Source organism: Oncorhynchus mykiss, chromosome 13 (genome assembly GCF_013265735.2).
Source record: "Oncorhynchus mykiss isolate Arlee chromosome 13, USDA_OmykA_1.1, whole genome shotgun sequence".
Lineage (NCBI taxonomy): Eukaryota > Metazoa > Chordata > Actinopteri > Salmoniformes > Salmonidae > Oncorhynchus > Oncorhynchus mykiss.
Genome location: NC_048577.1, coordinates 54039411 through 54054958, shown reverse-complemented (window position 1 = coordinate 54054958; position 15548 = coordinate 54039411). Strand labels below are relative to the sequence as shown.

At 42.7% G+C, this 15548-nt stretch overlaps 2 protein-coding genes and 1 long non-coding RNA gene across 5 annotated transcripts in view; 1 reads left to right on the top strand and 2 right to left on the bottom strand.

Annotated features, from left to right (window-relative positions):
* Window positions 1-2211, bottom strand: part of cep112 (centrosomal protein 112) — a 211250-nt gene extending 209039 nt beyond the window's left edge. Inside the window, exons 1-4 of one of the 2 annotated variants that reach the window (XM_036941515.1) lie at window positions 2078-2211; window positions 1371-1476; window positions 1064-1254; window positions 673-836 (exon numbers count right to left, since the gene is read on the bottom strand). In XM_036941515.1, coding sequence (XP_036797410.1) covers window positions 673-836; window positions 1064-1254; window positions 1371-1470 — 455 coding nt within the window. In that variant the 5' untranslated portion in view covers window positions 1471-1476; window positions 2078-2211. The remainder of the gene's footprint in view (window positions 1-672; window positions 837-1063; window positions 1255-1370; window positions 1477-2077) is intronic. The other variant, XM_036941516.1, reaches the window with a different exon arrangement.
* A 3155-nt stretch (window positions 2212-5366) lies between these two features.
* The window catches only part of si:ch73-374l24.1 (protein kinase C alpha type), a 242953-nt gene continuing 232771 nt past the window's right edge, over window positions 5367-15548 (top strand). Inside the window, exons 1-2 of the mRNA XM_036941514.1 lie at window positions 5367-5712; window positions 7090-7121. Of these exons, the coding sequence (XP_036797409.1) occupies window positions 5543-5712; window positions 7090-7121 (202 nt within the window). The 5' untranslated portion in view covers window positions 5367-5542. The remainder of the gene's footprint in view (window positions 5713-7089; window positions 7122-15548) is intronic.
* Window positions 8557-13214, bottom strand: LOC110538759. 2 transcript variants are annotated; one of them, XR_005035600.1, is made up of 4 exons: window positions 13153-13214; window positions 12993-13069; window positions 9227-9424; window positions 8557-9079 (listed from the first exon to the last, which is right to left on the bottom strand). It is a non-coding gene; the product is annotated as an uncharacterized LOC110538759 (long non-coding RNA). The 2 variants fall into 2 exon arrangements; XR_005035601.1 differs by lacking the exon at window positions 12993-13069 and having other exon boundaries at window positions 8560-9079; window positions 13153-13171.

Sequence of the window (15548 nt, the reverse complement as noted above, 5' to 3'; positions counted from 1 at the left end):
AAGGCACTGTAAATATAGGCTAAACACCAGTCATGTTAGACAAAAATAATGAAGGATAATTAACATCAATGTCTATAAGCTTGATTCTGTCGACGTGCTGGAGCAACAGTTCGTTCAGATCAAATGGTCACAAGACGGAGAGTGAAGGAAAGGGAAAGAAGGACAGTGCCTGTTGCACACCGCACATCCCCCATCTTTAATCTAAGAGGAGGTGGTTTGCATTTGGAAACTATTTAACCATAAACTTAAATTGTTTAAAACCTATATGTTTTATGTCATCTTATGAAGTGGGTCTTACCTTGTTTCAAAGTAGCCTAGCCAAAATACAACAATAGAAATGTTGAGGGAATTACTTTACAAACACTTAATACGCCATTGAAAACAGCATTTTTCTCATGTTCTATTGGTTTTCAAATCAACATTATTTTACTGTCCAGCAGCCAAAGGAATAATTCTAGTCACTTTAGTAACCCATGCTAGTTAGATCTCCCCTTTCCTAATCTGTGTCACATGAAATCACTCGCGCATCCGTGTGCTTTTGAGAACAGTGTTTCCCTGCCAATTGCATTTAGGAACATTTGCCCATAGCTTACAACCAAGTGTGCATTTTTAAGCAGGCATAGCAGTTGAGTATGTAGCTTAAGCTCTAGTCTATGCCAGGGAATAACCTACCTGTGTGTGTTAGAGTAGGCTGTGGGAGAGGACCTGGCCCTCTCTCTGAGCAGGCTGTCCCAGGAGTCGTCACCCTGGCCCAGCTCTCCCGTTACCCAGTCAGGCAGGCCTGCAGTGCTCTGCTCCAGGCCCCGGCCACATAGAGGCTCGTCAAAGTAGATGGACTGGCAATGAGAAAAGGTGCAGAGCTGAGTTTAGCCATCTAAAACAGTCAAAAACATATAACATGCAGTCTACAAAGTACTATAAAATAGAATATCATGAATTAAACAAATAAACAAACATAAGCAACATGGGCAGTCTACTAGCAGTATAGAGCAGAAAGTATACTATTTATAGTAGCTTACATCATCAGCACACTTTAGTACTATACCGAGGATTGTTTGTTTACCATATATGTTGGTAGAGTCTTGAGACTGCCTGAATCTGGCTTGTGGCTGAAAGGGCCCTCCAGGACCCCTCTTCTGAGCATGTGCAGGAGCAGGCGGGCGTACATGTTGCGGTTCTTGCGTCCCATCAGGCCCGAGCCGGATACACCTGGGTCACACAGCTTCTTGATCCACAGGGCACACAGCTGGCGCTCTGAGGTCAAATAGGGAGCAAGAAATTACAATCAATGCATTACTAACACATATGACAATTACAATTTATAGAACACTTGCTTTTTAGTAATACAACTCATTTTACTGTAGGCCTACCTGTCTTGTGGGGGAGTTTTAGGACATGTGGTTTCATGTCAACCAGGTGATGGTCAAACTCCGAGTCCAGTTTCTCCCATGTCTCTTCTTGTTTGTTCATAATGTCCTGCACATTGGGAATAACACATTTAACGTGTTACTTTCGATTGGTTACTGTGTTTACATGCAAACGTGTCCACTCCGCCCCTCAGAGCACATTTTAGCTATTGCTTCACAAAAACCATGCGCAACTAAACTACTTCAGAACTAGAGGTTTCAATACAAATGTAGCAAGTCTTTGCTGTTACTGTCATCAATTCGGCATCCCTGCATAGAACTAACGTTGGAAGAGTTAGCTACACACAGACTGAGCCACCAAGCTCAGCTGGCTAATAACTGAACCGTTGCTAGACACTTCGACTAGCATCGAGAAGGGGAGGACGGCATATCTATCCTACTAGCTATCTCTCACAACTGAATCTGACATATAGTTAGTTTGCCAATAATGGTGCAGTTAGCTACAGTAGCAATCTGGCTAGCATCAGTTCTGTTGCTAACAGTAGTTCAAGCAGCACATCAAAACGACAAACAAAGTGGCCCGCGCACTTAGTATTCACTTCTAATTTGTATAAATGTTACTCGTTAGTTAGATAATTACGATATATTACACTTCAAGCTAACATTGTGCGATAATACTGGAAAAAGTAGAGTTATTGGCTTGTTATTACCAGCTTCTGCAGATCTAAACGGTTCAAATTTCTGCTACACAGACTGCGTCCTACGTCACATCCTTTTTCCGTAAACAGAAAACGGGAGCGTCCTTGTTGTCATAGAAACTGTCAAGCTGATGAAACGAGTGCTCATGCTGTCATTTCTAAAATGGTAACCTTTCTGTGCATTTGCAAGATGTTGCATTGAGTATAGAGTTAAATAGTTGTACATACTTCTGTGACGCAGACCTGCGTTTACTATGCACAGTTCTGTTTGGTTCTAGGTAAAATAAAATACAAATAATAATAATAATAATAATAATTGGAAACCAGCAGCCTAGGCTAGGCCCATTTGTAAATCATTTCAAATAGAACTATTTACAGGATTTTTTAAATATATTTTTAAATGCTTTCAAATACTAAAAAGTCGTTGGATTCGGCCACATTGTTTTAAAATACTGAATGACAAAAAAATAATATTTAAAATACAAATATTTAAATATGCATAAATGTAGGCCTATTTGAACCCAGGTCTGCTGTGGTGTTACTTTCAACTAGTTACTGTATGTTTACATGCAAACATGTACACTCCATCCCCCTGAGTACATTTTAGCATTTTCAAAAATTCCACATAACATTCTACACTATACATAAAGTCAGCAAAAAAAATAAACGTCCTCTCACTGTCATCTGCGTTTATTTTCAGCAAACTTAACATGTGTAAATATTTGTATGAACATAAGATTCAACAACTGAGAGGTAACAGTCAGTATCTGGTGTGGCCACCAGCTGCATTAAGTACTGCAGTGCATCTCCTCCTCATGGACTGCACCAGATTTACCAGTTCTTGCTGTGAGATGTTACCCCACTCTCCCGGACATTTCTGGGGGGAATGGCCCTGGCCCTCACCCTCCGATCCAACAGGTCCCAGATGTGCTCAATGGGATTGAGATCCAGGCTCTTCGCTGGCCATGGCAGAACAGTGACATTCCTGTCTTGCAGGAAATCACGCACAGAACGAGCAGTATGGCTGGTGGCATTGTTACGCTGAAGGGTCATGTCAGGATGATCCTGCAGGAGGGGTACCACATGAGGGAGAAGGATGTCTTCCCTGTAACGCACAGCGTTGAGATTGCCTGCAATGACAACAAGCTCAGTCCGATGATGCTGTGACACACTGCCCCAGACCATTACGGACCCTCCACCTCCAAATCGATCCCACTCCAGAGTACAGACCTCAGTGTAACGCTCATTCCGTTGACGATAAACGTGAATCCGACCATCACCCCTGGTGAGACAAAACTGCGACTCGTCAGTGAAGAGCACTTTTTGCTAGTCATGTCTGTTCCAGTGACGGTGGGTTTGTGCCCATAGGCAATGTCGTTGCCGGTGATGTCTGGTGAGGACCTGCCTTACAACAGGCCTACAAGCCCTCAGTCCAGCCTCTCTCAGCCTATTGCGGACAGTCTGAGTGCTGATGGAGAGATTGTGTGTTCCTGGTGTAACTCTGCCACTGCGAGGACGATCAGCTGTCCCCCTGTAGCACTGTCGTAGGTGTCTCACAGTACAGACATTGCAATTCATCGCCCTGGCCACATCTGCAGTCCTCATGCCTCCTTGCAGCATGCCTAAGCCACGTTCACGCAGATGAGTAGGGACCTGGGCATCTTTCTTTTGATGTTTTTCAGAGTCAGTAGAAAGGCCTCTTTAGTGTCCTAAGTGTTCATAACTGACCTTAATTGCCTACTGTGTGTAAGCTGTTAGTGTCTTAATGACAGTTCCATAGGTGCATGTTCATTCATTTTTGATGGTTCATTGAACAATCATGGGAAACAGTGTTTAAACCCTTTACAATGAAGATCTGTGAAGAGTTATTTGGATTTTTAAGAATTATCTTTGAAAGACAGGGTCCTGAAAAAGGGATGTTTCTTTTTTTGCTGAGTTTACATGGTAAACCAAAATCATGATATTAATAGCAAACATTTACATATTGTCTTTTTTATTTTTGTAATGGAAATGTTTAGGCCTATTATCAATATCATGAATTTGGTGTACTATTTATAGGGCTAGCTGGATTATTGGTTTGCGAAAGTGATTGAACGTGTTTTTTCAGCAAGCAATGCCATTCTTTATTCATTAGGGTTGTTCAACTAAAGGAGTTTATTTTGTATGCCTTTGATATTGTAAGTAGAAATTGGGCACCAATAATGAATTTGTTATATTCAATGAGTATAGACCACATGGAAAATTCGATCAAATGTTTTATATGAATAAACACTTGCTAAAAATTCAGCATTATGTCATCCCTCTGACTTCCAGGGAGGTTCTTAACCCACTTAACCCAAACGTTTCTCCAAGTTTCCACATCATTGTAAAGCCCTAGTTGCTTTGATAAAGTCATTCCTGATGAGTATTTATTTCATGTGATTAATGATTCATTTTAAGGTTTTAAAAAATAAGTCTCTGATTTTAGTGTCAACCCTGTTATGTAACCTGAACTCTCGTTTTAATATGGTAAAACTATTCCCTTTTAAACATTTGTTTTCCAAATAAACATGTAACATCTGATAGTCAAATCATAATGTAAAAGCAGGTGGGATGGTTCTACTCTTTTTGGCAATTTTCTGGTGTTTTGTAGTGGGAAACTGGGTGAGTTGAGAACATGTAAACTCTGTTACCCATAGATAGACAGGCTAGAAACTTTTTAACAATTTCATTTTCTTGTGTGAAGCTTGCATTCAAGTGCACCTCCCTCGTGCACCCAACGAGCTTCCATTCACCGTCACAATGGGATTCATGGCTGATTTAAAATGTTATGGTCAAACCTATTACTTTATTTGGCACTTAATTAGGTACTTACTTTAGTCTTTTTTTTACCTCTTGAGATGGGAAAAGTTTTTACAAATTATTGAACATGTGCTCTTATGGCAGAATGTTACAATGAGGTGTAATCCAAAGATTTTTTCACCAAATCGCACATCTTAAAAGGCACCGAATTGGTGGAACGACCTAGAAATCGATGTGGCGAGGCAAGGTCACGCAGCCTGCTCACGATGAAAATAAAGAAAGTGGTCTGTGCAACAGAGGTAGATTTTGGAAACAAAGGTTGAACTGGGATTGTCCCAGGTACAAACATATGTGTTACCAGAAATTATATAAATCTACCTTTATGAGCTAGCCTAAATACAGATTATTTCCTGAGAATAGCCTACCACTGTAATAATAAACTTCATCCACATGATGGCAATGCTGACTTGCAATTTCCAACAGCTGCAGTTCAACACTGGATATCATATTATTGACGTCACTTAGAATGAAAAAGAAGCGCTCAGCGGTGGCTCTAGCAAAAGGGAAACCCGCTGTCCAGTGGCTATTTCGCAGTTGCGGTAGCCTATAGTATTTTAGTGAGCGTGTAGAAATACAAGTGAAGATTCCTTGGAGTAAAACTGAACCGTACGACCGTGTAGCCTACTTTTTTTTGCAATGGCTGATCATCATCTTTTACATTATAGCGACTCAGCTGCGGTTGGGAACCGTTTCGCCCGCAAAGGTGCTCTGCGGCAGAAAAACGTGCATGAAGTCAAAAATCACAAATTTACTGCCAGGTTTTTCAAGCAACCGACATTCTGCAGTCATTGCACAGACTTCATATGGTAAGCATTATTGCTCTTGCGCACCCATCATTGTGTGAAAGGGGAGAGGAAAAGTTGGTGCGCTCTCGTCATTCCGGTCGTGTTAGTGTATTTCCTTGTTTACCCTATTTGTTGTTTTGAATTATGCTAAATAGTTGCCTTATGTAAAGTGTTAAATGGTTTTGAGGCACTGCTATTAAACTCATAATTAGCCTGTTAGGCGCTTATCCTCATCAAAATGTATAATTTATTAATTCAAATGATACCTTCTGTTATTAAATTAATTGGATGTAATAGTTATAAATGTTCAATAAATTCCATGATGCGAACAGTTAATTTCACATGTGCTATTCTCGTAAAATCATATGAAGCTCGCCATTCACCTTCCAAAAACACTCTTCTGCGCGCTGATTGGCAACTAGAACTCAGCAATAGATCTCTGTGCTCCCGAATTGGGTATGGATTTAAAATGTGTTTTCTTTATTTAACTCGGCAAATCAGTTAAGAACACATTTTATTTACAATGACGGCCTAGGAACAGTAGGTTAACTGCTTTGTTCAGGGGCAGAACGACAGATTTTTACCATGTCAGATCGGGGATTCGATCTAGCAACCTTTACTGGCCCAAAGCTCTAACCACTAGGCTAACTGATGTTAATGTGCAACTTGTTTTCCAACCAGGCCATACTAAACTCGCCCCATAATTACTCATCTTGCCAAGAATGACACACCCCCTTAATCAGAGGCATAATGTCTCAGATATTTTGTGTTTATTTTGCACTCTAAAACGTTCACATTCAGTAGGCTATTAAATTGATCTTTCACGTCTTTTGAAGTCTAATTTCCCTCTTCCACACATCTTGCCATGCTCATGTCTTATAGCCTGGAGAAGTCTGAACTCTCAATCCAGTGTACCTGTGCCACAGATCTTTCCATGCTCATGTCTTATAGCCTGGAAACGTCTAAACTCTATCTACTGTAAATGAGTACCATCAAATGATATAGCAATAACCCTACTGCTAGCTCTGGTCCAGTACATTAGTGTGCTTTCCTTTACTAGTTGAGGAAAGCACACTAATGCCCCCCTGGACCAGAGCTACCCCACTGGGCATAGATGTCAGGTCATCTAATTAGTTTACATTTGGGTAAGATGTCAACTAACATGAATTCAAAACATTTCACATCATTGGATTTAGGTTGTTTTTTTAAATGAACTAAATGCCCTTAAGACTTTTTGCAAATCCAAATTGATTCAATGTTGTCACATTGTGTTGAAATGTGTTGAAATGACAGTGGTCCCAGTGGGACCCTACTGTATGACTTGGAGCATCAGAAGTACAGGTAAGACCACCATCTGTCCTGCTGTCACTCACTGCTCCTTCTCACTGCTTTTCACAGGGGATTTGGGAAACAAGGATTCCAGTGCCAAGGTAAACCCAGTGTTCTGCCTATGTGTACATGTTTACGCTCATATTTGCATGTGTACAGCAGTGGCGGTTCTAGACCATTTCAACTGAGGGGGGGCAAGCTGGGGCCAGTTGTACTGTTAGAGGGGCCAGTTACATTTTCTTCACTGCATTGCAGGCAAAAGACCATGTTCATAATCATCATCGTTGCCACTGTCTAATAACAGATGTAGAGAACGATAACTCATTTCTGCTGTGTAAAAATTATTTCATACTACACATTTAGGGTGGCCACAAGGGGTTCCAAAATTGTCACAGGGGCACTGGTCCCCCCTTCCCCCCAGAACCGCTAGTGATGTACAGTAATTTACGTGTACACTCATGTTAGCTTAGCATTAGGTATCCAATTTCCATATACTGTATGATGCACTTCCTATAGTTCCAGTACCAACAGTTAATCATTCATATTCATACCACTGTACAAGCGGATGTTGAACTGTCCACAAGCCAGTTTGGTTGATGTCAAATCCACTAGCAATCTACAAGTGAAGATGCCAGCTGCTTGTTCCTTTGTGTGGTTACTGTACATCTCAAAGCCCTGCTCAGAGTGCAACAATGTCTGCTATTCTTCCAAGAGCAAGGATACAGTCAGTGAAGGCTTCTGAATCCACCAGCACCAAAGTACTTCCCCATAGACAACAGTTTAGACACTGTGTGTGTAGTCTAGTAGGGCTCATTGAGTGGTTTGAAAACGGTTCCGTCCAGACAGTGAGGTGATGACTGGCTAATCACTGGCTGGAGATTTGACTGCTCTTACATGTATACTTTATGCAGTCTGTTCTCCTGAAGTGTAAACCCATCTTATCATAATTCTATTCTCATTATTGTTCAGACAACATGCTGCGTCTTTCTTATAGCTTGTTGATGATCAGGTCATTATTCACTCTTCCCCTTCCTCAGTAACTCTTAATATCCGGCAAAAACTTGGATGGGGCCAGTGTTCTCAAATTTACTTCAAAAGTGCAGCATTGCCACTTTTCAGGCTTCTCCCAAATATGGCATTCGCTAACAGTTTTCCACCGAAAAGTAAAACTACAGTACACTGCCTCCGTCAGTGCACTTTCACATTCTGTTTGATGAATTAATGTGCATGCAGAGCCACTTAATATGACTAAATACCAACGGTATCAGTTCTCTAGTCACAGCTGGAGGCCTTTGATTAGTCACTTCTAGGCTGGTTGGAAAAGTTAGTGAAGGATTTACAGCAATACCCAAGTTCCCAGTATCTGAAAAGGAATTGTGTGTTTGAATCTCTCGGAGTCAGATTGTAACTATGAGGAAGGGTAAAGGAAAACTGTTTGATTGTAAGCAATAGCAAATCTACGTTCCCAAAATAACCATTGAATTCAGAACAGCAAAATATAATTCCATGACAAAAGTTGGGGAGAAACATTTGTCAGTCATCCAAATTAGACTACTACACATGTAGTTGTAACAGTACCTGAGGATAGGATACTCCACTCCTTTGGATCCAGCACTTGGTCTAAGGAGAGGCTGGTTAGGCACAGGTTTACTGATATCATGGGATACAACACTAACAGAGGGCTGGGCTGGGTCTCCTGGGGAGTAGAGGGTGTTGGAGAAAACCACTGCCTCGTTCATAGTCGTTATGGTTCTGAAAAATAATGCTGGGTGGAGGTAGAACAGGATCGTGGCAGCTGGTGGGGCCCAACACACTGCTTGATCCATGGGGCCGGTTCTTGCTGCTCAGCAGCAGAGGGAGATGTTTCCTTTACCTTGCTGGCCACCAGTGGATTCTGGAGATGGGTGGATGTGTCTGGGCTGCCACCCATAGGAGGTCCAACATTCTGAGAGGCCTTTGGAACCCATAAGGGCAACCCACAGGGGTATTGGTTAACAGGTCCTGCTACCTCATTAACACTGGGTCTTGAAGTCTTCTGAGAGCTTCTGGCTGCTTGGGACTTGTTCTGGTTGCTCAGGGACTGAAGGACAATAATTACAACATGCCATTAATTGGGGTATTATGCCAACTGGTAATGTAACAGTATATCAATCTGATTATAATATATTCAAATTGTGATATGACAGTACACATGCTTGACACCTACCAGTCTCACTACACATGGAATGGGAGAGCCTGGAGTAGTGGAGAGACGACATCTATCCCTCGGTGTTAACACACCAGCAGTATCCTGTAGAGCCGTTGCACTGCTTTGGGGTGTACAGGCCCTCCTTGTTACACTGGGGTACATAGGCTCCAGGAATATTGGGGCTATTGGCTCTAGCCTGCTCACACAGGATCAGGGCTGGATAGAAAGTTTAGACATTCAGCTTCAGGTAGCTCATTAAGTTAAGTTGAGTATAATAACGTGATAATTTAACATTACATGAGCTGATAAACATTTAGATGTATACTGTCATAACATCATAAAATACTATTTAAGTGACAGTGTTGGCAATAGCCCAACATGACAGGAAGCATAGCAGATGGAGTTACTTCAGTGCCACCAGAAATGTTCATTGGTTTTGTATTCAGAACGTGAAATTCAATATTTGAATGTGTAGTGCTTATACAATTATTTGAAACTGAATCAAATTAATATTGCAGTTAAACTCAGTTTATTTTAATAAACATGTTTCTGCATGTACATTGATTGCTCTTCTACAAGGAAAGCACATTTTTCTAAGCAAACCCAAATCTTAGGAGTTGCACTTAATGCATGAGTTACTGAGATGGTGGTTCCAGTTTAGATAGATAGATGTAGAAGTCTCCTTGGCAGGGCCGGTTCTATGGGGTGGATAAGCTGGGCATGGACCCCCAGAAAGAACGTGCCCTCCCTCAGTTGTTGCCCTATAAAGTGTTATGAGTTACATTGGCCCGGTTTTACCAATGTAGTGCCTCAAGGCCTGCCTGTAGTGCAGACGGGACAGAGGCTATATGCTGGGTGCGCTCATGATCTGAGGGGGATGTAATATTAAAATACAAAAATGCATTCTGATTGGGAACCAAGCCATGCAATGTAATTAAGGTACTGCCTTTACCTTATTTAGGAAGCTAATTTGACCCCGCACTGGGTGGGATCCAATGGACTTCCACAGAGAGCGATGTTGAGCAGCCTGCTGGCCCACGCCGAGGTTGAGAGCCTAGCAGCAAATGTAATATTGGCCCAGCAAGAGTGACGCAAAGTAAAATCGCAACCGCTGCCAGAGAACCCCACTCAGGGCCTTTGTCAGCAATGCCGAGTGCAGTTGGCACTGAAACATTAGGGACATCACAGCAATGTGCAAACACTCTCCACCCTGAAGAACGTATTCAGTGAAGAGATGCAGCATGTCAGGTCAACGAAAAGCTCAGCTGGCATTTGAGCGTGACCTGCCAAGTACATTTCAACAGGAAGGAGAATGGCTCAGAAAGGTCTGAGGTTCAACACAGCAACTCTAAAATGGTCAACTACAACCTTTATGGCCCTGGCTGCCGTGCCAGAGTTAATACAATTCCCTCATGTACTGGTTGTTCCGCTGATTTTATACAAACTAGAGTTTAGGCCTTTGCTTTTTACTGTAATGCATATTTTAGATATGCGATTGTCATTACTTGCATGTGTAACCAGTGTTAAATGGCTAGCTAGTTAGTGGGGTGCGCGCTAATAGCGTTTCAAATCAGTGGTTTCACTTGAGACCTTGAAGTACTTGTTTCCCTTGCTCTGCAAGGGCCGCGGCTTTTGTGGAGCGATGGGTAACAGTGTTTCGAGGGTGACTTGGTGTACAGAAGGTATCTGGTTTGAGCCCAGGTAGGGGCGAGGGACGGAAGCAAAGCTGTTGCACATGACTAATTGCTAGATCTACAACTTTGCGTCATTTGATGGTATAGGGATAATGACCAATGTAGCCTACTGGTTGTGCGGCGAGGTGAGCCCTGGCAGGCGCTCCTGTGGTCTGACTGTTCACCTTGTTGGTGCCGAAATTGGCAGCTAACGTTACCCTTTCAGAGCGCAGACTGGCGATAGCCTTCGGTCCATGGTCCTGAATTAATGTTACGGTGTGCCTTTTTGGGCTACCAGTCTTCGTGAGGCTCCTCTTCAACATGGTGTGCAAAATGACAGTTTCGTATATGGCTGCATTTCAGATAGGCTTGGATTATTTAAGTCGCAATAGTATAACCAATAGTGTAGCCTACTGAAAGTAGTAAGTTAACTACATTACAGTCTGTGCGATAATATTGACATCACTTTTACAGTAGTTTATGACAATGAGGGGGCCTTCACGCGGTATGCTCAGATTGGACATTCACTCTTAATTGGAGCCGATTCAAAATTGCCAACTACCGTGTATGACATTTCACAGCCATGCATATAGAATATGCACCTAGTTTGCTTTTCTGAAAATCCCACAGAAAATATTTTGCACCTGGAGAAGTAGCGGCTTGGTTACGGTCATTGCGTAGTGTCAAGTGTGACAGCCTATAGTTGTATTTAGTGAAGTTTAAGCCATGTAGTGGGGCACATTCTCTTGTGTTATTATATAAAGCAACAGTTGTGTACGGGTACTTTTTTTTTGTTACATTTGAACAGTAGGATTAATCAACTTGTGTTTAGGGCTCCAAAGCAATACTAAATCAAACATGTCCCATGTTTATTGAACTGAAATAATATCCCAGAAACGCATGCATAAGCACAAAAAAAAACACAAATTGGTTACATCCCTGATAATCTATCCAGTGCAGTTGGACATCGTGAGGCCCATTGTCGTGCCATTCATCCAACGCATAATGGTTCAACAATGCACAGCCCATGTATCTGCACACAATTCCTGGAAGCTGAAAAGCTTCCATAGTAGCGGTATCTCACACTAATGTGTCTTTCGTGTACATGTTATTGAGAGTTCATGAATGGAGTGTTGAGGTAGTATTTGAGGTACTAGAGCCACATTCATAAGAACATTAAACATGCCACATTAGATTCAGGAACCACTTGGTACAGCCAGCTCACCATAGTGTTTCACCGTTTCCATCTACCTTTCCTGGCAGACAAAGTACCAGAATGTTTTCAACCCAAATGCATCCAAGTTTAATTAAGCTTGAAAACAATACAATAACTAAAATAGCCTATAAATAAATATGACATTGGAATAGAACAGTTAACAGTTAACTGTTTCAGTTTGTGCAAAACAAATGAGAATTTACATTCAATTTCTGGTGGTACCGAATTCACTCCATACCCATGTTGCCAAGGACAAACATACTGGCCAGGGAAACTGGAATGAGAGGGAGAGAGAGAAAACTCCATAGTAGCAGTTTAAACTCCATAAAGGTAAATAGTTTAAGAAACCCTGCCCTAGGCTATGGTTCAGGACCAAAGAGGGGCCCTAGGCTATGGTTCAGGACCAAAGAGGGGCCCTAGGCTATGGTTCAGGACCAAAGAGGGGCCCTAGGCTATGGTTCAGGACCAAAGAGGGGCCCTAGGCTATGGTTCAGGACCAAAGAGGGGCGCTAGGCTATGGTTCAGGACCAAAGAGGGGCCCTAGGCTATGGTTCAGGACCAAAGAGGGGCCCTAGGCTATGGTTCAGGACCAAAGAGGGGCCCTAGGCTATGGTTCAGGACCAAAGAGGGGCCCTAGGCTATGGTTCAGGACCAAAGGGGGGCCCTGGGCATGTCAAAGGTCAATCACTACAAAACGTCTACACCATTCTTAAGTTGGGTCATGGGATGACAATTTGTCATTTGGGGCTCAAGTTCAAGAACCCTGGAATAAGACACAAACATATGACTAGAGGCTAAGCAAATGCATCAGGTCAAATCAAAGTAATGTGACATTTTTCAGAATAAGTTTAAAATCATAATATTGTGTTAATTTAAATAATTAGTTTTGACTTACCAAAAGAGCAGAAAACAGCTTTCCATTTGACAGGAAAACTTCTACTGCCTACAAACACAAAATAGAGCCAAGAGACCCTGAAAAAGCAAGGGGGAATAATTAGTAAAAGGGCCAGCACACCTTCAACAATACAACTTATTGAAGATAACCCATTTCTTACCTTAGTGTCCAAGAGCCATAGCAGTCAGCTCAGTTGTAGAACTCCCCAGTAGCTATGGTGTGGCAACAGACAGCTTGCTAGAGCCTTCTGGTTTTAACTGGGAGAGTGCTGCTCTCTCCTTGTATTGGCAACTTGACTCTCCTCGGTTTCAATTAAGAGACTAAAGGACCTTTTAACATGATTATTTAACATAATGAATAGAGTTGACTTGTTTTCCTATTTCAGCATGACACGCAAACCTATCTGTTTTACACAATACATTCCTATCTGCACACACTTCAACATTGCACCCTCCCAAACAGGTTTCAGGTGTAGCCAATCTAGACATTAGACACGATTGCCCCAATTGTGACAGATGAGCTGCAGGCAGCCCAATTGTGATATATTTCCGCTAATGGGTCACATTTTTATAAAAAAAAATATCAGAATTATGTTGTCTGTGTAAAGCAGCCATAGAGGGATAGACAGGGAAAGCTTGTGGTAAGGAAACTCATCAATACTATCGTACCCCATGTTGAGAAAAGTCACAGGAAAATGAAGGAGCTTGATATGGGATGAGATTACCACTTTTTTAAACATGCTTATTAGACATGACCTTTCGGCAGTTAGAAACTATACACAACATTGTTGCGTCCTAAATAAATGTGTTTAACTACTCTAATTCAGAATAGTGTAATTCAGTGTTTTGATCAAACTGTTGTCCAAGTATCAAAAACAGTGCAATCATTTATGTGATTCTCAGTGACCTTCTAGTGTGATAACCATGGACTTGTCTCTGGGAAGTCTCTACCAGTGGAGGTTGCTGCGGACGGATCATAATAATGGCTGGAACGGCGTGAATGGCATCAAACACATGTAAATCATGTGTTTCATGTTTTTGATACCATTTCACTCATTACGCTCCAGCTGTTACCATGAACGAATTAAGGTGCCACCAACCTCCCGTGGTCTCTATAGAGTCAGACAGGGACACTACTACTGCACAAGGGCCCAGATGTCCACACCATGTTACCATAGTCTCTGCCAGTGTAGTGTTCCTCTCAGGATACTCTGTGTTGTCTGTTCACACTGCTATGCTTTATCTTGGCCAGGTTGCAGTTGTAAATGAGAACTTGTTCTCAACTAGCCTACCTGGTTAAATAAAGGTGAAATAAAAAACACCAAGCCAGATAACTGTGTGTAGACAGAGCAACGCTGAAGGTAAATGCTAGAGCGGGAGGGAGAGATATAAAGGGTAGGTAGAGAGCGAGATTAAGAGTACAAAAGGAGAAAATAACGGGGAGGTAGCAGGCAAGGTGGAGAGATTAGGATGTAAAGGCTAGAGGAGAGGAGAATGAATGAGGGAGAGGTGAAGGAATGACAGAAGAGGAAGGAAATACTGCAGGAGAGGGAATGAGGGGAATGGAGGGAGAGAGAATGAGGGGAATGGAGGGAGAGAGAATGAGGGGAATGGAGGGAGAGAGAATGAGGGGAATGGAGGGAGAGAGAATGAGTTAAATGGAGGGAGAGGGAATGAGGGGAATGGAGGGAGAGATAATGAGGGAAATGGAGGGAGACAGAATGAGGGGAATGGAGGGAGAGAGAATGAGGGGAATGGAGGGAGACAGAATGAGGGGAATGGAGGGAGACAGAATGAGTAAAATGGAGGGAGAGGGAATGAGGGGAATGGAGGGAGAGATAATGAGGGGAATGGAGGGAGACAGAATGAGGGGAATGGAGGGAGACAGAATGAGGGGAATGGAGGGAGACAGAATGAGGGGAATGGAGGGAGAGAGAATGAGGGGAATGGAGGGAGACAGAATGAGGGGAATGGAGGGAGAGATAATGAGGGGAATGGAGGGAGACAGAATGAGGGGAATGGAGGGAGAGAGAATGAGGGGAATGGAGGGAGACAGAATGAGGGGAATGGAGGGAGAGGGAATGAGGGGAATGGAGGGAGAGATAATGAGGGGTATGGAGGGAGACAGAATGAGGGGAATGGAGGGAGAGAGAATGAGGGGAATGGAGGGAGAGAGAATGAGGGGAATGGAGGGAGACAGAATGAGGGGAATGGAGAGAGAGAGAATGAGGGGAATGGAGGGAGGGAGAATGAGGGGAATGGAGGGAGAGAGAATGAGGGGAATGGAGGGAGAGAGGATGAGGGGAATGGAGGGAGAGAGAATGAGGGGAATGGAGGGAGAGATAATGAGGGGAATGGAGGGAGACAGAATGAGTTAAATGGAGGGAGAGAGAATGAGGGGAATTGAGGGAGAGAGAGTACAGGTTCAGTAGGGAGAGAGAGAATGAGGGGAATGGAGGGAGAGAGAGTACAGGTTCAGTAGGGAGAGAGAGAATGAGGGGAATGGAGGGAGAGAGAATGAGGGGAATGGAGGGAGAGAGAATGAGGGGAATGGAGG